Here is a 20,328-nt window from a genome sequence, read left to right on the forward strand (position 1 = left end):
AACTGTCACACCAAATAGTGCTATCGTATCTACAAAAACCCAAAGTCAAATTACAATATTCAGGTGGCTCGTTGGTCTAGGGGTATGATTCTCGCTTTGGGTGCGAGAGGTCCCGGGTTCAAATCCCGGACGAGCCCTTACCTTTTTGCATCATTTCCCCACCAGGAAACACTTCATCAATCGGGTAAAACTAAATTACAGGACGAACTAATCCCAGATTCCATGTTAGTGGACGAACGATCTAACGCTTCACAATAATACAAAGAGCCGATATCGAAGGATGAACCAGGCTGCAAACATACTTTAAAAATGTGTCAAATAACAGTCTTCTAAAAAACAACAATGTCACCGAAATCAGGATTTGTGCACATATTTAACAGGTAAGATCTATGTTTTTATACAATAAAAATGTAATATTCGTTCTATATACTCAATTGTTGTGTTTTTAAATGTTTTCTTCTTTGTTCATAAAACATTTGTTCCTTTCTAGTACTACATTAAAATATTACACTTTTTGAAAGGGGGATTTCTGTGTTGATATCATAACATTTTAACGCCACCACCAGGGGGAGCTGTTGATCGATATAAAATACAAGCACACAATGCCACATCACCAGTACAATCAGTGCATCTGCAATAGCTGCTTTTCCCACATGGATCTGACAAAATTATGGTCCATTTATGGCTCGTTGGTCTAGGGGTATGATTCTCGCTTAGGGTGCGAGAGGTCCCGGGTTCAAATCCCGGACGAGCCCTCACCTTTTCTTATAAAAAAAACCCCACCTTGGATCATATCCATATAACTGCTATATGGTTCACTGGTTGTTTGCCATAGGGTATGAAAGGTTGGAGGCTGTGCTTTCTACTGTTATTTCAATTGGAGGATTTTCAGAAATGTTGACAACAGGAGTAATGTCATTTTTTAACAGTGATTGACTTAACCTAAGTTGTAATTACTCCAAAAATGAGGAATGAATTTAGACGAGAAACTAACATATGCATGTAATTTCATTTATTTGACTGAATTTACTAAGTTACAGCTTCCTGGTTGTGAGGAGTTCCCTGACCTGGGGGTTACAATAGATGTATGCTTTGGCTACAGATTAGATTAGATTAGATAAAGTTTTATTAGTCCCACAAGTGTGAAATTTCTGAAAAGTGGACAGAATAGTTTTCACACAGCAATGTATACAAACTCAGCAATATAGACAGCAAATAACTTCCAGTTAAGCTCTTCTCTTCTCTGACCTCTGCAGGCTGGGACATAGAGTTTAAAACCATTTGACACCACCACAAACAATTAGTCAGAAATCATTCAGTGACGCGTGTATTTTGGAGAATTTTGTTGAAAAGGTGATTTTCGACAAGAGACTCTCAGTGTACCTTTCTACAAGATCTCTGATAATCAACCTGGATCTTTGTGATACACGCATCCTGCAGTGAGAGGAGTACCGTTCTGTCTCATGTTAACTTGTTTGGTTGTTACCCTCTGCCTCTGTCTTTTCACTGTCAATTTCTCCTGCTAACTCCGACAAAAGCAGTAGAAAACTTCCACCAATAAACCTGCTTTTGTAAAATTGACCCTCTCAGCCATGTGAGATTATTTGGTTTTGAATTCAATTGAAGTACTAAATTAAACCCTTTTATGATCAAGACCAGAATATTATCCCCTGTCCTACAAAAAAAACTGTGATTGCATTTGTCAATATAAAAAAACAAAACATTTTATTTGGTGAATAAAAGTAATAAAGTCCTACATCCGATTGTGTTTTCGTCATTGTTGCTATTGTTTCCCCACATTGCAGTGATGCACTGATTTGATCTCAGCAATGATCTCCAGTACTGTGCAAAAAGTGAACCAGGGGCGTTTCAGATTAACTGGTTTCCCCGTTAACTGGTGACCAACTTCCTCCGACGTCTATTATTACTACAGAAAACCGGGGCTGTCTTGACGAATACAGTTTAACCGCATTTTCAATAAACTTTTGTGAGTTTGATTTTTTCATTTGCTGCGATAACAACTGAAGATAAAGGAAGTCGGTCACCAGTTAATCGGGAAACCAGTTAATCCGTAACACCGGAAGTGCACAAACCTGTCGCTGCTGTATCGTAATATGAGCTAGCCTGTTAGCTGGCTGCTTCCTTCTGATCAAAAACAATATTCACGCTTGAGGACTGGAGCAGCTCATATTCTCTTCGGAGTGTGGTATGTTTTCCTATTGAGAGCTGTACTTCTTTTTTTTGCCGGAGCGTCGTTATTCTTCCGTCGTCTCCTGCAAATTAAACGACAGTGATCCATGATAGCTTAGCATGCTGAGTTTCCAAAGCGATTAAGTCAAATCCAAGTAAATTGTATTATGTGAAAAACCAAACGTGGCACTGAATATTCGTGTACAAGTGTACGGTGCGTTAACGAGGGGTGTGTTTTTCGTTTTCGGTGAATAAATGACATTCTTGTCGTGGAAAACGGAAGAGAGATTAGCCAGGAGAGGAGCTTGATGTTGCTAGGCAACAGTAGTCAGGGTGGCTGAAGCAAAGCCTCTAATGACATTAGTGCAAAATCACGCTTCCTATTTACAGTTAAAGCTAAATTTGAAAAGATGTCCAAAGAAAGACAAAACATTCTTACCACAAGAAAAGAAAAAAAACATCGCAAAATTGTCCTTTATCAAAGATCTCAGTATTTCTTAGTTTAGATTAATCTCTGTATTAAACGAAACCATGATGATTTGGCTGTAGTTATTGAAATGTTTTAATTTTCTATATTTTACCTTATTTATGCAAGTTAGCTCATTGAGAGACAAGTTTTTATTTATAAGAGAAAGCGTTAAGATGCATTATGTACTCTTAAAACAAGCTTGCATAACAGTACATAAAGTGGCAGACAGAATACATTAGCAGTACATGGACATTTATCAGAAAGTGCAGTAGCATTTTGATATTAAAATTATCTGTAACCATGCCGTGACTCTTCAAATACGGGGTACCATGCCAAGAATGGATTTATAGCTTAAGTTTTACCAGTGTACCATGTGTCTTTATTACATGTATTCGCAATTTAGGAAGTTTTAAAAAGGATATACTCGCACATTTCCAGATATTATACGTAAACAAAACCATCTAAGATCTCCGAAGTGATAATTTCTCAGAATAAGATGTAGTCACTTCTGCAAACTCTATGACTATATCCAAGAAAGTGAAATGTAAAATTGCCACATGCTGTCTTGACTTTTTGATTTTTGTTTGATTAGGGATACAGAACAAGCACCATGCTGGTCCCCATATTCACTCTCAAGCTCAACCACAAGATAAACCCTCGCATGGTGACTATTGGAAAGTTTGATGGAGTACACCCATGTCTTACTGCAGCCACACAGGCTGGAAAGGTGGATGCATTGAAATATTGAAATAAAAGTCATGTCAGTCGCATTGTACCCGTGACACTTTATGCTTAAGTCTCTTGTTTTGCATATCAAAAGGTTTTCATCCACAACCCCCACGGTCGAGGTCAGATGCCGGTCGCTCATCGACTGAGCCAAAGTTCTCAGGACACTGACATCTCTCTGCTCAACATCAACCAGGCAGTCACGTGTTTGACTGCAGGAAAACTGGGACCAAACACCACGGGGGACACCCTGTTGGTGGGATCCCAAACCAACCTGTTGGCCTACGATGTTCATGACAATGCTGATGTCTTTTACAGAGAGGTGAGTGGAGCTCGGAACCATATCGTTTGTGGTTATGAATCACTTGTGGGAGTAGAAATTCTTTAACATTTAAGTTTGTACTGCCTCGTTAGGTGACAGATGGAGCCAATGCAATCGTTTTGGGAAAACTTGGGAACATCCCCTCTCCTCTCGCCATCATCGGAGGGAACTGTGCCTTACAGGGTTTCAACTACGAGGGCAACGACCACTTCTGGACAGTAAGACACTTTTTACGCTTCACTTTTTTTTTTAATTCTTCGGAGTCTCTCTCTATAGAGTTAATTGTTACTTTCATTAATTCCCATTATTTCTACTATCAAGAACACATCTATATAATGTTGTAATAAATCATTATTCCTTTAGTTGTTGGTGTACTCTCATCGCAAGTTCTCTCTTGTTTTTTTTAGGTAACTGGAGACAACGTGAGATCTCTGGTGCTGTGCGATCTCACTGGGGATGGAAAAAACGAGGTGAGTGTTGGCGAGTTGATAGTCGTAGACACTCGCCCTCTGTCCTCCATGATCATGATCTGAGTCATAGGACTGCATAGTATTAGATAAGAATACGATATGTAAAACAAAAATTACAAGCACGTCAGTAGATGATGTTCTTCTGAATAACAGCGCTCTTTCTTTTACTTCTTGGCCTAATTACGGTTCATCATGCTGTCGAACAATGAAGTTGTGATATATTATGCAGCCCTCCTGGATCATTGGTTGTCTGTCTCCAGTTATAAAATGTTGTTCTGATTTCTGCAGCTCCTGGTTGGATCTGAGGACTTTGATATCAGGGTATTCAAAGAGGATGAGCTCATGTCCGAGATGACTGAAAATGAGGTACTATGTTCTTTTTTTCAGAAAAAATAATGTAACTATGCAGGACATCACGGACTAATTTTGGTTTTATTAATTGTTAGAGAAGGGGCCGGATTTAATACATTACTGCCTCCTCTACTTATTGAATTTTTCATGTGTAGCAATATTGTCTCAATATTTTTTATATTATTTATATTTAAAGTAAATTAAGTGCATTTATTTGTTCAGGCTGTGAATATTTATAATTTTTTTTAATAAAGCATTGTAAGTGTTTTGTACAAAGGACACTGGTGGACAAAACACTGCTTCATGAGCATTGATATTTGAAAGGTATATGTTGTCCCTCCTGTTCCTTCTGTCTTCTGTGCAGACTGTGACGTCACTGTGCCACATGCATGGCAGCAGATTTGGTTATGCGCTGGCCAACGGCACTGTGGGGGTCTATGACCGCACTGCGCGCTACTGGAGAATCAAGGTACCGCTATCGCCCGTGACCTTTCACGTCTGTATAATGTCCGCATTTTCTGTCAGTTTGAACATTATTCTCGTCTCGCTCAGTCTAAGAACCATGCAATGAGCATCCATGCCTTTGACCTGAACGCTGATGGAGTTGTGGAGCTCATCACAGGCTGGTCCAGCGGAAAGGTCATAACATAATGTCAAGATTGTATTATTTGTACTGAGCGTTTCTACGGGTTTCGGTGTCTGGCATCAATCCTGACGACATTGTTCCATTCGGTTCCAGATCGATGCTCGGAGCGACCGCACGGGTGACGTCATTTTCAAAGACAACTTCTCCTCGTCTGTGGCCGGAGTGGTGGAGGGCGACTACAGACTGGATGGACAGAAGCAACTCATCTGCGCCTCTGTGGATGGAGAGGGTGCGTTCTACGGATCTTACAATAAGCTTACAACTTACAAACTTACAGTAAGTTTGGTAACACTGTCGCTGATGTCTGCATGTTGTAGTTCGTGGTTACCTGCCAGCCAGCAAGGACCTGAAAGGGAATCTCATGGACTCCAGTGTTGAACAGGACCAAGTTCGAGAGCTCAGCCAGCGCAGACAGAATCTGCTTCTCGAGCTCCGCAACTATGAGGAGAATGCCAAGGTGTGTATTTATTTTGTTTTTAGAGGATACACAATTCCTGAGGCATTCGTGAATGAAATTTGAGGGGGGAAAAATGTCCCTTTTTCCCCACCTGATTTTTTTTTTGTCTGTTTTTTTTTTTCTTGTGTTGTTCAGCTCTGGCATACTTTTTCTTTTTTTTTTTTTTTTCTAAATGTGCAGTTTCCGTAACTGACTTTATTATAGAATCTGCTGGTATCCCGACACTTTGTCTCATTGTTTCAGGGCATGTCAGACACAAACAGTGGGGTGGGCGTCATACCGGCCAACACTCAGCTCCAGACGGCACTGTCAGTGAGACCAGCCACAGAGAGCCAGAAGGCTCACGTTGAGCTCAGCATTTCCACTCCAAATGGTAAGAGTTGGTAAGAGCTGATGAATTGGCTGCGAGCCGATCTTCTGCTCAGTAAACTTCCACCTCCCCTCATTCTTCGCCAGAAACCATCATCCGAGCAGTGCTCATCTTTGCCGAGGGAATCTTTGAGGGCGAGAGTCACGTCGTTCACCCCAGTGCCCAGAATCTGTCGGGCTGCGTCAGAGTCCCCATTGTTCCTCCAAAAGACATACCAGTGGATCTGCACATCAAAGCGTTTGTTGGAGGGAAAACAAGGTCGGAAGTGCGTCGGAGCTTTCAGTCTGTAACAGGAATTACAAGGGAATTCTTTCAGCCACAATAACTCTCCGTATCTTTCTGTCTTCTCTGTCTCCAGCACGCAGTTCCATGTGTTTGAAATCACCCGTCAGCTGCCTCGCTTCTCCATGTACGACATCACGGCGGACCCCTCGGATGCACTTCCCACCGGGAGGGTCACCTTCAGCATCAACGACAGGCCGCAAAGGGTGAGACTCATTTCCACTCAGCAATTCTTCAAATCTGTCTCGGCAACTTGTGCGTATTCATGTTTTCATCGACGCGCGTGTCTTTGCAGGTGGTGATGTGGCTGAATCAGAACTTTTTGCTTTCGGAAGAAGTGAAAACCCCCGATGTTACTTTTATTTCACTGAGGGGAGGCGAGCTGTTGTCCTTCAACATGTCCAGCAATGGGCAGGTACACATAAACACAACAAATATTGTTGCTTTAAAAAAAAAAAAATTCAAATGGAAGTAAATGAGCATGAAGAGGAAACATTATTTAGTTACATTCATTCACATGTACTTGTTCATTGCTTCAACAATTAACAAATCAAGAAAAAAAACCCACCTCGTTTATTCAATCAGATCACCCTGAAAACCGACGACATCGACCTAGCAGGAGATCTGGTCCAATCACTGGCCTCCTTCCTGGGAATCGAGGATCTATCAGCAGAGGCAGACTTTCCCACGTACTTTGAGGAACTTCGCTCCACACTCACTAAGGTTTGACTCAGATTATTCCACTGAAAGTCCGGGACAGCTCTGTTTATCTTCACTTTGTTAAGATTGTTATGATGTAAACAGCCTGCTGTCTAGTTAGATTTCATTGTATGACGGGGCTGTGTACACACGGCTGGGTGTGTTTTGTTTAAGGTGGATCAGATTGTGTTGTGTATTATGTTAGAATATGTTGATTACAGTGCATATGCCAGTCCGCCTTGGATTTATCAGCTGGGAGCGTGTTTGTCCACATGTTGATGTTTTAGGGTGGATGGATGGTTTCTTTTTGTCTTTGAAGAGTCTGGTAAGTTTGTTGTGTGTTCTCTGGCACTTACTGGCTTCCTAAAGAAGATTCTTCTCTATTTTTCTCAAATCGCTATAGTGAAGCTGATGGGGTTTTCTCTGACTGGTTCCACCAGCTGTGATGTATTGATGGTTACTTCTGTGTGTTCCAGGTGGACGAGTTCCACTCTGTCCATCAGAAACTAACTGCAGCGATGGCCGACCACTCCAACTACATCAAGAACCTGCTGGTTCAAGCAGAGGACGCTCGACTTATGGCCGACATGTGAGTCTTTACGACATGTGTGGTGAAAGATGCGTCTTCTCGATATGCTGAGACGCATCATCAGTGAGGTAACCGGTGGCCATTGGGGGTTTCGGGTCTTTCTACATTAGACACAGTCGCCCAGGCCACGAGCCATTAAAGCACAAGTCAACATCTTAAAATACTAACATAAGAAAATAGGTTGCACATTCAGTTTGTGCACATGTTCTGGGTGATCAGGTTGAGGAAGTAGTCAAACATTCTAGAAAATCATTTGCTTTTTAGAAAAAAACAAACAAAAAAGAGGAAAGAATCACTAAAGCAAAACTTAAGAAGAGGTACGACAAATAAAATATAACATTCACAGATGTTGAAAGGCTGCTTTACCGAGGCAATCATTAACAACCAAACATTTTAAGAAATTGTAAATTAGACTTTCAGCATGAGTATTGTGTTATGTTTTAGTTTCTTTTTCCAATGTCTTGTCTTTTTTTGGGGGGGCTTTGTAGGTTAACTATGAAGAAGCGTTACAGAGAGCTGTACGACCTGAACCGGGATCTCGTCAACGAATACAAGATCCGCTCTAACAACTACAACGCCCTTCAGGCTTGTCTCAAGTTTGTTAACCAAGGCATCCAGCGGGCGGGGCGACTCAGAGGTACATCGCTGCGTTTAGACAGTGGATCCAACCGAAGGTTCAGGGGAGATTTAAAAAAAAAGAAAAAAAGAAGCTGTGCTGACATCAGTTTAACATTCTGAGATTTTAAAATCTGATGTCTGTTGCAACAGCTCAACTGTCTGATCCCACAAGCTCCTCATCTGAAGTGAAAAGTTTCATAACTTGTTTTAAAATACCTTTACATCAAGACATTTAACCAGCAACAGCTGCAACGTCTATTTCAGCCCGGTGATGTGAAGAAAGGATTTTGTCCCAAAATGTATTTTATGATGATTAAGCGTCAGCATTGAGACTCTTGAAAATAGTTGTTTTATTCACAACTTTCAGACAAAACGTGGAAATAATCCGGCAAGCACGGATCTGTTGTTGCGGTTTCCATGTCGTAACCCGGCGTATCTCTGTCTCTCAGTGGGCAAACCAAACAACCAAGTGATATCCGCCTGCCGAGATGCCATCAAGAGCAATAATGTCAACGCACTGTTCAGGATCATGAGGGCGGGAGCCGCTTCTTCCTGAGGAGAGGAGGAGGACAAAGAGGGAGCCGACCAGTCGCCCGGAAAGGAAAGACGTTCACCAGCGGCGATTACTGTCTGCAACGTTTTCCCACCACGACGAGCCTGGAACAAGAAATGTCGAAACGTCGACCTAAAAGCTGATGACTGTAGGACTCTGGAATTGGGACTGTTGCAGCCTTAATCCATGTTTTTCCATGACTTAGTTTTAAGCAACAGCCTGGCAAGCAGCTCTGTGAACACTGGAAGAGAACCAGGCTCGGAGGAGTCGACTTCTGCCTTTGCGCTGGCGTTGTGTTAGGGGAGGTCTGATTTTAGCGCAGGATGACTGAGTTAGTTGTGAAAAGAGATGTAAGCACTTCAAACTGATCCCTTGTGTAGAACCAGCTAAACCAAAAACACACATAAACGACAAAGAAAATAGAGCCTGAAATAAATACTGTGTCATAGAAACATTCCAGATGATGTTGCACATTTGTTTACTGTGTGAATGTGGTTAAAAAAAAATAAGCCATTCAGATTGTTTTTCGCTCAGATGTTCCCATTTGGAGAGTAAGTGAGGGAATAAATGTGAATGTTTGATTTGGATCAGCGGTTGTTTAGAGAGAGAGAAGACTATTTTTAAGTACCGATTGTCACAAAAGACCAATACTGTGTGTTTACCTTTTTGTAGTTTGTATTGAAAAACTGTCGATGTACATTTGTGTTTGTGACAGAAACTGTTATTAAATTAAATGGAGTTTTACAAGTTTTGCGTGCTCCTGTGGCCAGTAGTGTTTCCTGCCAACTTTCTTAGTGTTTAACGTATCATTATGCCAAACCAAATTTCATGCACATTGATTATGAAACAAGAAAGTGAAGACATATAACATGAATCATTTGTTTGTGAGTTAAAGATCAAAAACTAAAGATTAAACGGCTCATGCAAAAGTTAAAGAAGGAGGAAGTGGGTGACAATGTCAGTATCAAGGTAAAGATGTGAAAAATGAAGAGCAAATCAAAATTCGTCTTGTGGTCTTGCATTGTTCTAAATGTGCTTCCTCACTTTAATAATAAATAGAATTTTGAACAAGAAATTATTAGTATACCGCTGGTAAAATACTTTTGTTTGGATAAAAATCTAATAATCTGACTTTGTTTTTACGCATTCATTTGCCATACAGACTATATGACACTTTCATGTGTTTTTTTTTTCTTCAATAGTTTGTCAGTTTAGCTTCACTTGGTTCAGCACATCGTGTTTCTTTCTCTTCTTCTCGCTCTGAATAGTTGTGATTGCATAGGCATGTGTGCGTGGACAGCTGTAGTCTATAGGAGCCCCATATGGTTCAGTGAAGAGCCGTTCTGCTGTCATAAATCAATATTATCACCGTGTGTCCCGCAAGTCTGTGCAACTCTGCTCATTCCACGGAATGTAACATCAAAACCTGGCGTCTCTCAGCAGAGCGCAGTGTGACTTTCAACACAATTAGAGCCTCTGAATTCAAAGGAGAAAGGCAATAAAGTGTCAGTATTGGTGTCGTATATTTATTATAGAGGTGTATTTTAATGTCAGACTCAAAGCATGAGGATAATTTAAAGAGTCCATATGTGGATAAGAAAGTTTGGTCCAAAGTTTAATGTCCAGGTGTATCAGAAGTCTGGGCCTTTGGGTTAGAGAGTTCAGATCATTTTCTGGTTTAAGAAATATATTTTTGGAGGATATCAAAAGAGGTTTAAATGTTCCACTTCCTGAAATGAAACCTTTAACTCGTAGGATCTTCAACCTGATGCTCTTCAGCTCGTCTGTAGTGTTTGTCAACTAAGAAAAATGAAGTTTAGATGATGTGGATTGACACACGCAAGGCTTTTTCTTATTTGTTTGATGTCATTTAATCTCAACATTGTACAATCAATTATGATATTGGCTTCCACAGAAAAGGTCACACGTGAAAGAAGTTGGAAAGCATCCATACTAATGCCACCGAGCGGGGGTAATTTCACTTTGAGGGGATTCGGTAGCTGCCCCTTTTCTGTGAACTCCCTCAACCCAGAAACACATAAAGAAAAAAAAAGTAATGACTCATGTTCCATCCCCTCTTGCCCCCTCCCCCCTTTCTTTTTCTTCCAGACTTTTCTTTCTCCCCCACTTTTGTTTGGTTGGCATCTGGTTTGCTCAACATGCCAGGACAACCGTGATGCCTTCAGGCTCTTCTGTTCACGTGCCACTTGAGTTTACTCTCAAACTTGTACACGTGTTTTCATCTCATTTCACAATCGACAGGATTTTTGAATCATTTTACATTTTAGATACTCATTGCTTCTTTTATTGTGTGTCAATCCACTCTAAAGATACTTTATTTTGTTAACCTCCACTTCACAATCTTATTCTACTCCTGAGATTAAACTGTGGCATCTGGACAACAAGAGGAGTCAAATTGATAAAAAAAAAAAAAAATTGCTAAAGAAGTGAGTTTTATCAATAATTTTCTTGACAGGATTTCTAAAGAAAACTGCATCCATCGTATAGTATTTGGTAAGTATCAGATTAGAGATTTGTGGGGGCATGGGGGGTGGGGGGTAGTCCCTCTGAATTACCCTAGGGCAATGTGAAGACAGCTCCTGTGGGTGAAAACGAAAGACTGATGTTATGACATAAAAAATTAAATTAAACTAAATAGAACCGGCCTGTCTTAGCATTTTCCTACCGCCCATGAACGCACCGTGTGCGTACTCAGCAGCGGATGAGACAGATGTGGACGCTCTCCTCTCATTCCGCCTCCTTCACGCAGACACGCACTCATGAATACATCATCTGGCGCTCTCCCTGCTCTTTCCTCACTTCCTTCACTGGACCTTCGTACGAGCAAACGTTCCTCTTGTGTGTTTAGTGGTGCAGAGAGAAGGCGCAGGAGTTTACGCTGCAGCCCAGATGTTTCCAGTCTCACCTCCCTCCGCTCCCGCTCTGTCTCTCCTGGTAAGTTTGAATGACTTGCAAATAATCAGGTCACTTTGAAGTTCGCCCCAGGATGATAACTTAACCTGGATACATCATTGATTAGATCAAACGTGTACGATTGTCTCAGTTTGGTGGAAAAGTGTGCTCTCTGTGCAGATTGCGCAAAAAAGTTTTGGTCATGCTTGTATGGAGTTTGCCTTATTTGGTAAAAAAAAAAAGAAAGAAAAAAAAAGCTGGGTAAATACAGTGATATTCATTTCTATTGTAAAATTGCTTTTAATGAGTGATGCATGCCTCTGTAATGATCTTTGTTGGTACACAGTGTTCCTCGAAATAGTTTGTACCCTCATGTTCTCTTGCATAAGACAGACACTCCCCCTTCTGATAGCAGCTGCAGTGTAGGGATGGAAATCCAGATGAATTGATGAATCAGCATGCAGTTTGACTGACTTTTAGGATGTATTGATTAAACTTCTGCTTTAAGTTTCTGTATGAACCAGTTGAGACTGTGCATGGGGTGTCAAAGCCCAACGTTCAATATCGGACCTCCAGAGAGTAACGCTGCAGCTGCAAAGAGGTGTAGCGGTTTCGCTGCTTTGCCTTACAGTGAGGAATCCCTGGTTTAAGTCCTGACCTTTCCATGCAAGGTTTCTCTGTGGGTTGGGTTTCCTCCCACAGTCCAGAAACATGCTTTTGAGGTCATTGTCAACGATAAAATTGCCTGTAATTATGAAAGTGTATGTGTATGTGTATGGGTGTGTTTGCTCTGCGATGGCCTGACGATCTGTTCACATTCAACTGGGATTGGTTCCAGCAACCCCGCGACAACTCAGTGGGATGAGACAGTATAGAGAGTATGCATTGAGGGATCATTAGATGCTCTGTTGATACAAGTCAGCTGTTTAGAAATTCTGGAAAAGAACAGTGGAGCTGAGTAAACCCGCTGACCGCTGCAGTTTGAGTGCCAGGAAAGATGAGCCACGAGTAGCGAGTAACATTTCCCAAAGGAATTAACCATAAAGAATTGACAGTATGTAGGACATTGTGAATGTTCGGCTGGAATGTAGCCAAAGTTATTGGCGCATTATTTAGATAAATGGTGTCCAGCATAGGAAAGTGTTAAATATGTGGCTGCTCCATTGAAACAAGCCTTTACCAAGCGTTATGTAAAATCACTACTATTCCTGAAGGTTGCAGGAATTGTGTTGAATTTCAGGTTGTTCATCATAGGTTTTGCCTTAAAGTGTGACCTGGGGTCAGGCATCAGGAGTGATTTTGACTTCACTGTAATCTTTTAGCAAATCGGAGATTGGAGCGGAAGTCCACAGGCTTCCCGGAAAAAAAGTCCCGGTTATGATGCAAAATATTATTGAATTAAACCGTGGAAAAGTTTTTCCAGAGCAGATTATCTTCCTTAGTCAAGAAGAAACAGGGGGCACCAGACAAGTGACAAGTAAAAGTTGCATTATGAATAGACCTTTCAGTCTTATTCTATTTGTTCTGGAGGTTCCATCATATAAAACTGAATCAAATGAACCACTGTCTTTTGACGCATTCCAATGTATGTGGACCCGTTGCATGCATCCTATGCTAAAGGAGGCTCTATACATTTGACTGTTTTTTATTTTTTTAAATACAGATGCGCTGTGGTCCTGTGCTGATCCCTGACTGCATTGGATATAAAGAGTTCTGAGTCACTCTAACGCCAAGTATTCTGTGAGGAAGAGCAGAGCACTACATTGCCTGGACATAATAAAGAAACAGCAGGGATGCATTCTCACAGGCAGGCTGTAAAACTTGCAGTGCTTTTCAACACGGCGGCAGAGAGGAAGAGGGGGAAACTGCACATTGAAGAGTGCAACTAAAACAAGCACCTCTGTCCCAATGGCTCACTGAGAACCAGCAGTAGCTTCTCAATGCATTTTCGTGTTTGACACCGAAAGTCAAACCAGTGCGTGAAGAAGATGGCGACGATGAGGAGGATTTTCCACGTGAAAGGAGATGTGTTGTGCACAGTGCTGTTGCTGGTGCTCTTCTGCCTGCTGCTCTATGCCCGCCAGGTGAGAACACGACAGATCACAAATATTCACCAGATGGTTTGTCTTTTTTTTTAATTCCTTAACTAGATCTATGTGTCCAGGCTGTGCTCTCCTCTGGATCAGACAGGACATTGTGGAGGCTGGAGGTTCACGGCTCCACCAGCTCCAACAGGAACCTCCTGGGAGCCGGTGGAGCCAACATCATGCCAAGGTCGCCGACGGTACGAACACCTATTCTCCCACCATGCGTGTTTACTTCCAGGTCAAACGCCCCGATGACAGTCGTGTTTCCATGACAACTGGACACGACGATGACGAGGAGGAGCTTAGCGTCAGAAATCGGATGCCTTCAATTCGGCGTCACAAATTGAAAACTGAAAGTCCACAGTGATTTGTTTTTCCACTCTGCATTCAGGCCACACCAGAGTGTGACTGCACCTCTGATTTCATGAGTTTAATTTAGAAATTAGGTCCAAGTTTCAGCCTCTTTCTGATCGTCCCTGAGCTTTCGAGGATTTTACACAATGATCCACAATGGTGACTCCCTCACAGCACAATATAAACCAGCAACTCTCCCTCTTTAGGTCCCAATAATCCACAATTAGGTGCACAGGAAGTCACAAACAACTGTGGAGAAGTTTACAAAATAAAAATATAGCATTTAGACGAAATGCAGACGAAACCTTTTAATTATATTTTTGATGTAAAACATGGATATTTCTGAAATGGTAGATCATCCATCCACTCAGTGCATGTTGTCTGAGAGTATCTATTCTGCAGAGAACTCATGCACAGGGAGAACATGCAAACTGTTTTTTGTTTTTTTTGCATTATTTGTAATTGTATGTGGATTAACACATATGAATGTGAAGACATGCATTTATATATGAATTCCAAAATGTATATTAATATTAGTTCTGTTTAAAAATGAAGGTCCCTCCAAGATAAATGCTTTAAATGGAAATCATAGATCATCATGATCTGTTGTTTACACACTGATGTAGTATTATAATAGCATAATTTTATTTGATTCTCATATTTAAAAATTTTTTTACAGTTAGTGCCTATATTTCTTTTTACTTTTACTTGAGTACAAAAGTTTTATTTGTAATTCTACTTATGGAAATATTTTTTATGCCTTTGCCAACTCTGATAAATATAATTTATAGCCGTTTTGTCATTTATATGATGATCTGTCCTCCTCTTTTATGCCTAATACATTAGTGAGCGGGGAAATTATTAACTGTAGTGAAGCATATCATACATAGAAACCAGAAGACCCATAAAAAGAGAAATGCATTCCTTTTTTTATCTTTTGTCTGTGGGATAATTGCTCACATGTGCCAAATCCTCGTACTTTTATGCCCTATCTGAAACTTTTCGGAGCATCTCATCAGCATCAGAAGCAGTGGCTTCAATTATTAACTTCAACTCAAAGCAATGTGCAATGCTGAAATTTTATTTCATTAAAAGTGTTTCTAATGAAAATATGTTCCTCTTTATTTTTTTTTACTTTATCACCCTGACATGTTTTACTGCTGGGGTGTCAGATTTACTGCAGTCAGCAGGCACATGCTGCTGAATCTGACTTTAATTGGGTAGGACCAGTAAAATATTTTGGCATGATACATTTTTCATTCCAGATGTTTACAATACTCATATTGTTCCCATTTGTTTGGTATAAATTCAACCAGAAAGGCTTTACAAAACCTTTAAAAGATAAACATCAGATAAACATAAAGCAGAATTAAAACGTGACTCAGTATTATGTTTGCTACTCTTACTGAAACACTGATCATCGGTAAAGACACAAGAAACTGACACTACTTCTTGTTTTTTGGTAATGTATTATTATTTGTTGTTTTACATTTATTTTTGTATATTGCTGTTTTTGATAACAAGGGCAAAAGTCTCCTTTTGTAGGTTTTAAGTCTGTTGATAAAGTCGACATAAATCGTCATCTTCCATTGCTTCCCTTCACTTTGCAGACTTCACCTGGCCCCCAGGAGCCACAGCTGCCTGTCTGTAAGCCCCAAACCAAGTCCAAACCTCCTCAGACAAAACCCAAAGCCAAACCTCAGGCCAAGTCGAAGGCCAAATCCAAGTCACGGAAGAAAAACGCAGCGCCCACTAAAGCTGCGGGCAATCCTCCACCAACGATGCCCCCCTTCGACTTCGAGGGCTATTTGAGAGAAAAGGACAAGAGAAACTTCCGGCTGCTCATAGACCAGCCGAAGAAATGTCAATTCATGGGAACAGAGGAGGCAGGAGGAGGAGGAGGAGGAGGAGGAGGAGGAGGAGGAGGAGGAGGAGGAGAAGAGTCTGACTCTCCCTACATGCTCATCGCAGTGAAATCCATCGCTGCAGATTTCCACAAGCGTCAGGTAAAGTATTCCTTGAAAGCTCCGACAATCAATATTTAATTCATGAAATCTGTTGCATATTTACATGATTATGAAGTTCCAATTAAAACTCTTTGTATTTACCTTCCAGTCAAATCACTTTCCTGTTCGGGTTCTTGTTTATCTCTTTCAGTCTCATTTCCAGCTGCAGCAAACAGTTCGGTTAGACTTCTGTACGCAATCTACCCAGCATGAGATCAGTTACCTCACCAGTGCAGGGAGGCATCCAGGAGTTAGGAGCTAATCATAATCAGGATGAATTACCATAATTGGTAACATTTCTTCCTCTGCAATGCTCATAGATGATATTTCCAAGTTGAAAATAACAAAAAAATAAATTTAGTTTAGTTAAAGTTTAGAATTCCTTCAACTAGTCATATTTAGAAAAACCTCTCTTTTTGTAAATGTTATAATATATAAGATGTGGGGTTTATCCATCCATTAATTCAACCACTTTATTCAGTTTAGGGTCTCAGGGTTGGGAGCGGACTATGGTTGTAAGGCAAAGTACACTTTAAGTAAAAAAAAAAAAAAATGTAAACATAAACTTCAGTTTTGGTATATATAGCAAAACTGTGTATATAACTTTAAGAGCTTGGCAGTGACTTTTAATTGGTGGAAAGTGGGCAAAACCTGCTTTTTTAGTCAAATATTGAGCAGACCTTTGACTATTGTTACTTTTCTTTTTTCTTCTTGTGTGATCGATGCCTTCAGGTGGTACGTCGGACGTGGGGTAAAGAGGGGTACCTCCAAAATGATGTGTCGATCCGTACGGTTTTCCTGCTCGGGGTTCCCAGGAATCGCTCGGCTCTGCCGCTGTGGGAGCATCTCCTGATCTACGAGAGCGAGACTTACAAGGACATCCTGCTGTGGGACTTCGAGGACACCTTCTTCAACCTGACTCTGAAGGAAACACACTTTCTGGAATGGGTCAACAGCAGCTGTCCTCATGTCAAGTTGGTTTTCTTTTTTCTCTCTCGTTTTCTTAATAGCAGCGATTCATGCGACTCTTTTTTTCTGATGCCTTTGATTCCTCTGTTGATCAGGTTCATCTTCAAAGGTGACGCCGACGTGTACGTGAACATTGAAAACATACTGGAGATGCTCCGCGGTCAGAAATGGGACGAGGATCTGTTTGTGGGGGACATTATCATCCATGCTAAACCCATTCGCCGGCGCACATCCAAATACTACGTGCCAGAGTTTGTGTATGGAGGAGGTTTGTACCCGAACTACGCCGGAGGAGGAGGGTTCGTCATGTCAGGACATACAGCTCGAAGACTCAGCTCTGCCTGCCAACAGGTACCTCTGAGCTCACGATGCACATTGAGAACTTTTAAAGAGGGTTTGCCTTGATTTTTTTTTCTTCCCCTCACTCTCCCAAGGTGGAGTTGTTCCCGATCGACGACGTCTTCCTGGGAATGTGCCTCCAGGTCATCGGCGTCAAACCGTCACGCCACCAGGGCTTCCGGACCTTCGGGATCCCCCGGCCGTCCGCGGCGCCCAACCTCCAGACCTTCGATCCCTGCTTTTACCGAGAACTGATGGTCGTCCACAGCCTCAGTGTCCCGCAGATCTGGCTCATGTGGAACCTCCTGCACGACCCCAAACTGAGCTGCCACAACAGGACCAACCCGACGTCCTGGCCCTTTAAATGGAGGGAAGGGATGGGGGTGGCGGTGGGCGAGGAAGTGGACTACGGAGAAAAGCAGGTGTTTGTCACGCATTAGTGACTGTCTGCCAAGTGGGATCCTCAAATTGAGAAAAAAAAAAAAAAAAAAAAAAAAAAAAAAAAGTTAAACCTCAGGATTTGAGGCCACTTTGATATGTTAGAACAATTCCTTTGTGTCACAGGAGACTTTATCCAGGCTGGCAGACAGTCTTGGGGGGGAGGAAATGAAATGGCAAAGGCCCGATTTGCTTCAGATTATTCATTAAGGAAGTCCACAGGGAGATGAGGCTCCTGCCATCAGTGTCCCATCTGTCTTTCTCACACCGTGTGTGTGAAGAGACATCCAACAAGACTCAGATGAGCAAAGAAGACTGAAGGGAGAGAGAGAGTGAGATCGAGAGAGAGTGAGATCGAGAGAGACAGGGAGAGAGAGAGAGAGAGAGAGGGGATTTCCAAAGACTTTTGAATGTGTCACCAAAGTTTGCACAGAGGTCCACAAGGACAACGCGACCCATGCGGTTCGCCAGCTTAACCTCATTTGGATTGCAAAACGTTTCACATCAATGAGATCGCGAAATTGTCGATACGCTTTACGTTTGTAAAACTGTCACGGCTGGAAGTGTTGCTGCCTGTTGCCGGCTGAGGTTCAAGCTGCGAAGTGAATCACAGGCGGAGCTCTCCTCCTGGACCGACGCACAAAATGGACAGTCGCATTATCTGTTCCCCGGGGGAACAACAAAAGAAGACTAAATGGAAACCAGCTGCATGAAGGGGCAACACACACACACACACACACACACACACACACACACACACACACACACACACACACACACACACACACACACACACACACACACACACACACACACACACGGAAACACACTCTGCTGAGTGTGTATTCTCATGTGTAAAGTCTCCCGGTTCATTTTGATGACTCTTCCTTTCATCGATCCTTTTGGCGCGCCACAGATTCCGATGGATCTGAGATGGATCATGTGTGTTTCTCATAAATTAATTTATAAACTATTCTCATATCTCGACTTCAGCCGGCTGTGCAGGTTTTCTGCCGTGTCATTCCAAGGCTGTAAAACCCCAACAGACATGAAACATGCTGGCATCAGGTTTTGGTGTCTCTGCAGGAGGAAGACAGACACGAGACCAGGAACAGCTGGGACATAGAGGCTTTCGCCAAATCCACCTACAGTGCCATTTTCTCCTTTTTTTTTTTTTTTTCCCATTGAGGTCAAAGTAATGGAGGCTGAACCTGCCTGTAAACCACTCACGGCATTTCTTAGGAGAGAAGGAGCCAATGGGGAAGATTCCACATCTTGGCACAAAACAGTCACAGTTACGAGAAGCTGTTGACTTTGATTCACAGGATATGTTTCATAGCACTACAGTTATTTTCATATTCATGGTTTTGTGTCTTACAAACACAAGAAATGCGACTAAAAGAGTTAAGAGACTAACAGAAAAACTCATGTTTTTATATGATTAAGGAAATTTCTTTCGGAAACTTAAAAAGGGAGAATTGTCAGGGGTTTATTATCAGATCGATAAAAATTTTGGATGGGGGAGGAGCAACAATAGCAGATCAGAATGAGTCATGAAGACTCTTGAGCTCTGGATTTGTTATTCGTTTACCTGAACTCACAGGCTTTTACTCAAAGGGTGTGTGTGACAGTGGTGAGGCGATCAGCACCGTTTCTGTTCGGAGTGGAGTCCAGCTCGGCCGTTCCGTGTGCAGTTTGCGTGTTCTCCCTGTGAATGTGTCCAGATATTCCAGCAGCCTGCCACAGTGCAAACACATGCTGAACGGGTGGGCTTGTGGCGAGTAACTGGTGGAAGTGTGTTGAGAACTTATTACAGCTACTTAAGACAAAAGAGAAATAGTATGATTATCATTACTTATACATTTTGTTTTTAAATTCTTGCGGGGCACCTTGATCTGCAACTTGTTTTTAATTTATTTTAAAGTGTTTCTCAGTCAGTTAAGTAAAACCCCCCCCCCAAAAACAGAAAAGATGGTCATGACTTATCAATGTATTTTTAATTATTCTGTTAATACTCGTCTTGTGCTGCTTTGACATTTGAAATTTAAAGCCATTCAGTGCAATTGATTGTTTTATGTTAAAAATATGAAAACTCAGTTTGAACTTAAGGAGAATTACATGCAATAGTTTCTACATTTAAACACACATCCAATAAATCTAGTGTCATATTTATGTTGTAAATAACTTTAATGACAAATAGACAATCTTTAAGCATTTAAGCCAGAAATATGAGTAAATTGTTCAGTTTCGCTCCACTTTGCACTCAATATAAACCGAGGGATGAAATGTTCATTGTACACGTTTTAGTGGTTACATCTTAAGGTAAGAAATAAAAACTCCTCACTTCTTTTTACATCCATATTTCTTTTTATTATCTTTTTCATATCCTGGTTGCACACACAGAAAATGAACGTGGATGCCAATGAACAGTGAGCATTTGATTTCATAAAAGTCCAAACGTTGCATTGACATTAGAAATA

At 41.4% G+C, this 20,328-nt stretch overlaps 2 protein-coding genes across 2 annotated transcripts; both read left to right on the forward strand.

Annotated features, from left to right (window-relative positions):
* Nucleotides 1-2,112: 2,112 nt before the first annotated feature.
* On the forward strand, nucleotides 2,113-9,381 carry bbs2 (Bardet-Biedl syndrome 2). The gene is made up of 18 exons (XM_080504172.1): nucleotides 2,113-2,206; nucleotides 3,252-3,386; nucleotides 3,480-3,707; nucleotides 3,800-3,925; nucleotides 4,115-4,177; nucleotides 4,466-4,543; nucleotides 4,893-4,997; nucleotides 5,081-5,167; nucleotides 5,268-5,403; nucleotides 5,492-5,631; nucleotides 5,875-6,004; nucleotides 6,088-6,259; nucleotides 6,360-6,489; nucleotides 6,579-6,698; nucleotides 6,869-7,006; nucleotides 7,459-7,571; nucleotides 8,060-8,208; nucleotides 8,639-9,381. The coding sequence occupies exons 2-18, from the start codon at nucleotides 3,270-3,272 to the stop codon at nucleotides 8,743-8,745; spliced, it is 2,139 nt and encodes a 712-aa protein (XP_080360298.1). The 5' UTR covers nucleotides 2,113-2,206; nucleotides 3,252-3,269; the 3' UTR covers nucleotides 8,746-9,381.
* Nucleotides 9,382-11,514: 2,133 nt separating this feature from the next.
* On the forward strand, nucleotides 11,515-19,915 carry b3gnt9 (UDP-GlcNAc:betaGal beta-1,3-N-acetylglucosaminyltransferase 9). The gene is made up of 7 exons (XM_080505341.1): nucleotides 11,515-11,697; nucleotides 13,319-13,739; nucleotides 13,820-13,939; nucleotides 15,707-16,102; nucleotides 16,835-17,076; nucleotides 17,167-17,422; nucleotides 17,506-19,915. Exons 2-7 carry the CDS (start codon nucleotides 13,644-13,646, stop codon nucleotides 17,848-17,850), a joined length of 1,455 nt encoding a protein of 484 aa, XP_080361467.1. The 5' UTR covers nucleotides 11,515-11,697; nucleotides 13,319-13,643; the 3' UTR covers nucleotides 17,851-19,915.
* The last annotated feature ends 413 nt before the right edge of the window (nucleotides 19,916-20,328 follow it).

The sequence above is a fragment of the Blennius ocellaris genome (genome assembly GCF_963422515.1).
Source record: "Blennius ocellaris genome assembly, chromosome: 11".
Classification (NCBI taxonomy): Eukaryota; Metazoa; Chordata; class Actinopteri; order Blenniiformes; family Blenniidae; genus Blennius; species Blennius ocellaris.

Bases quoted from the DNA above. Each gene is read 5' to 3' on its own strand.
- b3gnt9 (XM_080505341.1), top strand. From the start codon at position 13,644: ATGGCGACGATGAGGAGGATTTTCCACGTGAAAGGAGATGTGTTGTGC. The intron at 17,077-17,166 runs GTTGGTTTTCTT...TCTGTTGATCAG, and splicing joins AGCAGCTGTCCTCATGTCAA to GTTCATCTTCAAAGGTGACG. The intron at 17,423-17,505 runs GTACCTCTGAGC...CACTCTCCCAAG, and splicing joins TCAGCTCTGCCTGCCAACAG to GTGGAGTTGTTCCCGATCGA.
- bbs2 (XM_080504172.1), top strand. From the start codon at position 3,270: ATGCTGGTCCCCATATTCACTCTCAAGCTCAACCACAAGATAAACCCT. The intron at 4,998-5,080 runs GTACCGCTATCG...CGTCTCGCTCAG, and splicing joins CGCGCTACTGGAGAATCAAG to TCTAAGAACCATGCAATGAG. The intron at 5,404-5,491 runs GTGCGTTCTACG...TGCATGTTGTAG, and splicing joins CGCCTCTGTGGATGGAGAGG to TTCGTGGTTACCTGCCAGCC.